At 41.4% G+C, this 7118-nt stretch overlaps 1 protein-coding gene across 3 annotated transcripts in view; it reads left to right on the top strand.

The window, feature by feature from the left end:
* Positions 1-6313, top strand: part of LOC125040776 (UDP-glycosyltransferase UGT5-like) — a 7761-nt gene extending 1448 nt beyond the window's left edge. For 2 of the 3 annotated variants that reach the window (XM_047635497.1, XM_047635496.1), the window contains exons 2-8: positions 1114-1284; positions 3079-3333; positions 3664-3897; positions 4185-4349; positions 4522-4744; positions 5491-5710; positions 5843-6313. In XM_047635497.1, coding sequence (XP_047491453.1) covers positions 1114-1284; positions 3079-3333; positions 3664-3897; positions 4185-4349; positions 4522-4744; positions 5491-5710; positions 5843-6125 — 1551 coding nt within the window. In that variant the 3' untranslated portion in view covers positions 6126-6313. Of the gene's footprint in view, positions 1-1113; positions 1311-3078; positions 3334-3663; positions 3898-4184; positions 4350-4521; positions 4745-5490; positions 5711-5842 lie in introns of those variants that run through there. The other variant, XM_047635498.1, reaches the window with a different exon arrangement.
* Positions 6314-7118: the final 805 nt, after the last annotated feature.

The raw sequence follows: 7118 nt of genomic DNA, 5'->3' as shown, positions 1-7118 counted from the left end.
GTGCGTGTGTGTGCGTGTGTGTGTGTGTGTGTGTGTGTGTGTGTGTGTGTGTGTGTGTGTGTGCGTGTGTGTGTGTGCGCGTGTGTGCGTGCGTGTGTGTGTGTGTGTGTGTGCGCGTGTGTGCGTGCGTGTGTGTGATTGTGTGTGTGTGTATGTGTGTGTTTGTGTTTGAGTGTTTGTGTGTATATGTGTGTGCGTGTGTATGTGTGTGTATATGTGTGTGTGTGTGTGTGTTTACGTGTGTGTTCACCTATGTACATACATGTGTGTATATAAATATATGTGTATATATAATATATCTACATATATACACATACACACACATTAACACACACCCACACACACACACGCGCGCGCGCGCGCATATATATATATATATATATATATATATATATCTATATATATGTGTGTGTGTGTGTGTGTGTGTGTGTGTGCGTGTGTGCTCAAATTAACGTATAGCTTGTGATCATTGTTTACTACGATTATTTTTATTGATATTATCTCTATGATCGTCGCTACTATGTTCCTTGTGATGAATATTATTGTTGTTATTCATTATTGCATTATTTGTTTTTATCCTTTCTAGAGCTACTAGTATCATCATTACTGTTACTGTTATTACTATCATGATCCTCATACTCAAAGTGTCATTGGAACTTTCACTAAGATTATCATTATATATTCCTGTTATCAACTATGTGATTGTCCTTCATGTTTGTTAGCATCACCATTATTTTTGTCTCTTGTTGTTATAATCAACACTATCACACTCTCAGCACTAACGAGAAAGAACACATGGGATTTGTGATGTGTTGGTAACTCCGTGTCTAAGCTTTCATGTGGTTCAGAATGTTATGGATTTTCTGGCATACCTTGGACCCGTGCATGCAACCTCCACTAACATCAACAAACAAATATATGTATGTTTTTATACGCGCGTACACACACATACATACACGTCTATCAAGCAGTCTTTCTGTCCCTCATTATGATAATCCACACTCCTTCCTTTTACAGATATAAATTTTGTATATCTTTTGCTTCTGTACTTTATCTTCACTAATAGTCTTCTCGATACCTAAATTGCCTACAAAATGGACCTTTCCTTCACAGATGCGGGTGGCACTCACATTTCTCTTAGTGGCACTGGTGGGCGTGGCCCTTGGAAAACTGGCTCCCCTCGAGAAGCCTTACAAGATCCTCATGCTCCTGCCTCTGGGGTCGAAGAGCCACAAGAAATTCTTCACGAGCGTTGCTGACGCCTTGGGCGAACGGGGGCATCAGGTGAGGGTGCCCAAGGATGAGAAACGGTATTATTGAGAGTGCCGGTCAAGGGACTGAAACCTTTTGGAGCATGCACCTTTCCTTTGCTATTCTGAACGTATTTACAGCATAAGGACTGGAACTGTTTATTGCCGTTTTTTTTATTGAAATGGCCAGTCAATAGTAAAGCCATACGATCCCTGCACAAATCGCCAATTTAAGAGAAAGAGGAAGAGAGAGAGAGGGGGGGGGGGGTTAGTGAGTGTGTCTGGGTCGCGGAATTCGAGGGCAAGAAAAGCTCTTGCCCGGGTGTCCATTGTCAAAACACAGCTAATAATGCTGCCCAATCGCTTACTTACCCCCTCTTTCCAACCTCTTAGGCCAGTGGTTCTTAACTAAGGGCGTGTTCTTCTAGAGGAGAGTAATTGGAAAAGTAGAATTTTAAAAATAATTTTCTATTTGCTCAACATGAGTATGGGCCAACATGAAGATTATAATAAATATATAAGTATCGAACTTTACGCTATTTTACTATAGTCTACTTAAGCTCCCCGATGACGAGGCACTTTTATGGTGGCCAAAGATGAATTTTCCAGTAGTGGCAAAATGGATATCGTGGAAGTTGGGTGTGCCTGTGTGTATGTCTGCGTAGGAATGAGGTGAGGGCGGAGGAAGGTATGTGTTCCAATGTGACACATGTTTAATGTAAGCTTATGAACAGTAGATTTTTTTTTTACAACATGTATAATGTAATTGTGTGATTGATTTTTTTTTTTTATAGAATGTATAATTGCCTATTTTTTCCCTTCCAATCGTTTGACGCGAGATTATTCCAATCATTGTCAAATGCTCCGCATGCTTCCTGTCTATAAATTTTGTTCCTATATTCTTTTAGCCCAGAATCAGACAGAGCCGTTCTTTTTTCAACCTCGCTAATCAAATATTAACGTTCAAAAAATCCTTAAATTGCATTATACCACTTTGCCAGTCAATCGCCTTCTGAGACATAATGAGTGTGTCGACAACGAAAGGCTTCGCCCTTTGAAAATGGATCCATTAGCGCCTTCGTAGCCTTTTTTTCTTTTCTTTTATGCGTCTATGGTCTCCCATGCAAATGCGTCCCCTCTTTTATATTAGTGGCCAGCGAACAGCCTTAGACTTCCTCCTTTCCGTAGAAACTGACCAACCTCGTAACGACCCGAAAACCCTAACTCACATTTCTTCAGCTGAGGCAGTTGACATCTGTCTTGACTATATTCACTAGGTTTACTGTGAACACGCATGTATTTTTTTGTCTACTATGTGCAGGCTTTGAATTCCGTTTATATATTGTCTTTAAAATCTGTAGCAAGAATTAATACCTACATTTTTTTACACTAAGCACCAACATATACTTACGCATTAGCCTCTAACCTAAATATGCGTGCATGCGTGTATGTATGCATATATGTATGTGTATACGTATGTATACATATATATGAATAAACGTTTGCATGTATATATGCATGCACATATTTATATTAAAGCAATATTCAATCAGGGAATATTCAGATTTGTTTCTTTATCGCCGTTGTCTGCATCTATTTCAGGGACGTTTTTTGGTTCCAAACACTTTAAAGCTAAGGGGGGTACTATAAAATACAAAATTAATTCAATTAAGAAGACAAAAAACGAGGTTAGCTTGTAATACAGCATAAACACGACAACTACATTAAAATCTAAAAAAAAAATACATAGTATTTGTGGTCATTCAGGAAAATAAAACATTTCGCCTTTACCTTTAGCCGTTACACACAGCCACTCCCTCCTCTCCAGGTGGTGATGCTGTCCAGTTATCCTGCGTCCTCCAAGAATCCCAACGTCACGGAGATCGACCACGAACTCAGGGACTTACACGATGACAACTATAACATATTCGAATATCGAGATGATCCTACCGGAGGATTTTCTCTCCTGTCGGAGATCGTTCCGGTTATAGTGAAGAAGCTGTACAGAATCCCAGTAGTGATGGAGTTGTACGAAAAGAGGAAAACGTTTGACCTCATTATTGTAGACCACATGATGAATGAGGTAACACCGTCTGGTTCCGTGTGTCAATATATATATTATATATAAATATATATATATATATATATATATATATATATATATATATATATATAAGTATATGGGTGTGTGTGTGTGTGTGTGTGTGTGTGTGTGTGTGTGTGTGTCTTTTTATCTGTTTATATGTGTGTATTTCTTTATGTATGCAAGCACTCGTATGTAAGCATACATATATGTATACATACACATTTGTCAAAGAACGTACTTGTTTGGGCATATGAATAAGTTTTTGCCCCATATGTCAGTGTGACTGAGTGTCATTTGTGATGCTAAACTTGGCCAGCCCTGTTTCAGATGATCTACCCATTCGTGCACGAACTAACGTACATGACAATATCGGCCTTCGGGATGGACGCGTGCCACAGCGCCGTGCTGGGCAACGTCCAGAACCCGGCCTACGTGTCTGGGATGCTGGAGGAGTACCCGAGTCCACTCAGCTTGAAGCACCGCTTCCTGAACCTGATGCAGCACACTCTGATGCCGTTTTATTTGAGGCATTGGTCTTATGTGCCGCAGATCCAAAAGGAGGTTAGATATTACAGTATCGTATTACTATCATTGTTATCACTGTTATTGCGATGATGATAAGTATCTTTATCATTATAACATTATGGATTATTGCTACTGATTTTTATTCTTACATGTTAGTGAATTCGTATGCAGGTTTATAGTTTCATGGTGGTATAAGTCTCATGTATTCATCAGTGATTTAATACAATGAGTTGTGATCTAAAAATCATAAAACGAATGGAGAGATACAAAGTCCTTTAGCTGATAGCATACAGCCAAATCCCACTTGAACCTTGACCTTGCAGATCTCCGACATCTTCCCGGACCTTCCGCCGCTGCTGGACATTGAGCGCAACCAAAGCCTGACGCTGATCAACTCGCACTTCTCGATAGACGTGGCGGTTCCTCTGCTGCCGTCGCAGGTGGCGGTGGGCGCCGTCCACTGCCACCCCGCCAAGCCTCTTCCTAAGGTGGGTGGGCACAAGATCACTTATTTAGGAGGAATGACACAACTATTGAGACTAATAAGAAAAACATAGATTAACGAGCGCCTCAGTTGACGGAAGGATTAATGGTTTTCCGCCCTTGATCCTCCTCACCATACCTTGGTTGTTCATAGAAACTAAGCGTCTAAATCCACAGGACCTGGAATCCTGGATCTCCGGCGCAGGACCAGAGGGCGTCGTGTACTTCAGCCTGGGAACCGTTGTCCGTGGTAACTCCATGCCGGTCGTTTACAGAGACATGTTTGTCGAAGCCTTCAAGAGGCTGAAGCAGAGAGTCATTTGGAAGTACGAGGAAGAGCTGGAGGGTATCTCGGACAACGTGCTGATACAGGAGTGGCTTCCACAGCAAGATGTATTAGGTAGCGTAGCATAAAGAAACTGATTTCTAACATCAAGCAGGATGAATATAGCGTTTAGGTGAGGATATTAACAAAAGAGGAAAGTCGATGAAGAGGGGTGGAAGGGGGAGGATTAGAAGATGAATATATATGTGTGTGTGTGTGTATGGTATATTATATGTATAATAGATATATATGTATATATAATACAATATTTATACAATATAATATTTCCAAAGCTTTTAGAACCTACCGAAGGACATACTAATAACCTATATGGTCTTGTTTTCCAGCATTACCACAACTGCGTTCATCATAATTGTGCTACTTCATTTAATACGTCAGCTTTTTTACTAAGGGATTTTTGAACGATTCGGGAAAGCCTGAAGTATTCTACTTTGGTGTCCTAACCGATAGAATCCCTCAAGAATAAAAAGTGAGAAGTTTATGGGCTGATGAGCCTCTTTATTAGTTGCGGTTCAAAAGTCCCTATTGACTCTGGCTTCTGTTTCATGATTATTGCCAGCTGCATAAGTAAGCATACAAACTGATCCTGGTGCCGATATGTGTCTGCTTCTAAATCGGAAACTCAAAACGTGACAGTCTGTGTGTCTCCGTTAAAGGAAATAAAAATGAACATTAAAATCAATTCCGTTCACCCTTCTTTCATAACACATATTTACTTAATGACAAAATTTGGAAATCACAATGGGTAGCTGACTATACAAAGAGATTTATACACAACTAAATGTCCTTTCCTTTCCCAGGACATCCCAACGTACGACTTTTCATCTCTCACGGAGGCCTTCTCAGCACCCAAGAATCCCTGTACCACGCCACGCCCGTCGTCGCTCTGCCCGTCTTCGCGGACCAACCCAAGAACGCGATGGCAATCCAGAAGCGTGGCGTTGGCGTCGCCCTGGTTTGGGAGGAACTCTCCGTCGATCTCATCGTTAACTCCATTCAGGAAGTTATGAATAACCCCAAGTAAGATCCGTTGTGTGTTGTGATTGATAGGGAAGTCGGTGCGGTATATGAAGTCATGGTAGTTATTCAGGAAACATGAATTGTAATTTAAAACTCAAAGCACTTATAAATCACCGCTTGATTTTTGTTCAGGTACAAAAGGAACGCCGAAGAGGTGATGAGCGTGGTGCGGGACCAGCCGGAGACGCCGAGGGAGCGCGCCGTGTTCTGGACCGAGTACGTGGTCCGCCACCAGGGAGCGCCCCGCCTGAGGAGCCCGGCGGCGAAGCTCTCGTGGGTCGAGTTCCTCATGCTCGACGTCCTGCTGGTGATCCACGTCGCCGTGTACGTCGCCTACTACGTTCTGTCGCGGATTATGAGGGTGGTGAAAGGGAAGCTCTTTCCGCGCAGTGTGAAGAAGAGGAAGAGGGACTGAGCGTTATTTTAATGCATAGACTCTATAGCTTATGTAGTTCTCTATGTTATTTACATGATACAGCACAAAACATTCATCTTGGTATCTTAATTCCATTCCATAAAAATCAATTTCAAAGATTTGTATGCCGAAACATAAATAAAGAAGATTCGTGTCTACTCATTGGAGAATTCACTGTTGTAATTGTTTTTACCTGTTTCCATCAGTAACCCTGCAGATCTGATGCCTTCTTTCAATGGCGATGAAATAATTTGCCAAACAGCAAGGCGTTTTAGAATCTCAGCTTGAAATTTGCAGGTACGTGAGTTATCATTTACGTACATGCAAGAATGAAAAGGAAAATTTACGAGACGGTTTACATAATTGCATATGATAAACGACAGAAGACAAAGCTGAAAATGGCAGAATTGAAAGAGTAACAAATTTCGCCGGAAATGAGAAGGATAGACAGAATTTAGAAATATTATACCAGAAGCACGGCGCAGGTATGAAGGCCTCTGAATAGAGTTAGAAAGGCGAAGTTGTAGGTAGTTTGGGTATGTTCAGCCTTGTAATACGGGATATACTATGCGCAAGGATTGTCATCCTTTTCCCCTCCAGGTAATAGAAGAAGTAGGCTAAAGAGGAGGCTTACGGATAGCATATAAGTGGTCTGTGACAGAAGGAGATGCAGAAGAGGAAATAGAGCAGGGTTTGTTGTTACCCGGCGGAGGATAGGACAACACTATATATGATTTCTTTTCCTCCTTCCTCCTTTCTTCAACCGTTCCACGTCCAGTTGCTTTGCTAGATCATGGCTTCCAGGGAAAAGAGTGCTGTTCAAAGAGAGCTGGCACCTGTATGCGATGCGCATACGGGTGCCGGGTGAGCGAACATGAAGTTGACGGTGAGTTTTCAAAATGGAAAAGGAGATAAAAGGGCATAGTACAATAGCACGATTTAAATATAAGATTAAAAATAGACTCTCTCTCTCTCTCTCTCTCTCTCTCTCTC

This window comes from Penaeus chinensis, chromosome 29, assembly GCF_019202785.1.
Source record: "Penaeus chinensis breed Huanghai No. 1 chromosome 29, ASM1920278v2, whole genome shotgun sequence".
Lineage (NCBI taxonomy): Eukaryota > Metazoa > Arthropoda > Malacostraca > Decapoda > Penaeidae > Penaeus > Penaeus chinensis.
Note: the sequence above shows the minus strand (reverse complement) of the source record. Positions and strands in the feature narration are given on the sequence as shown.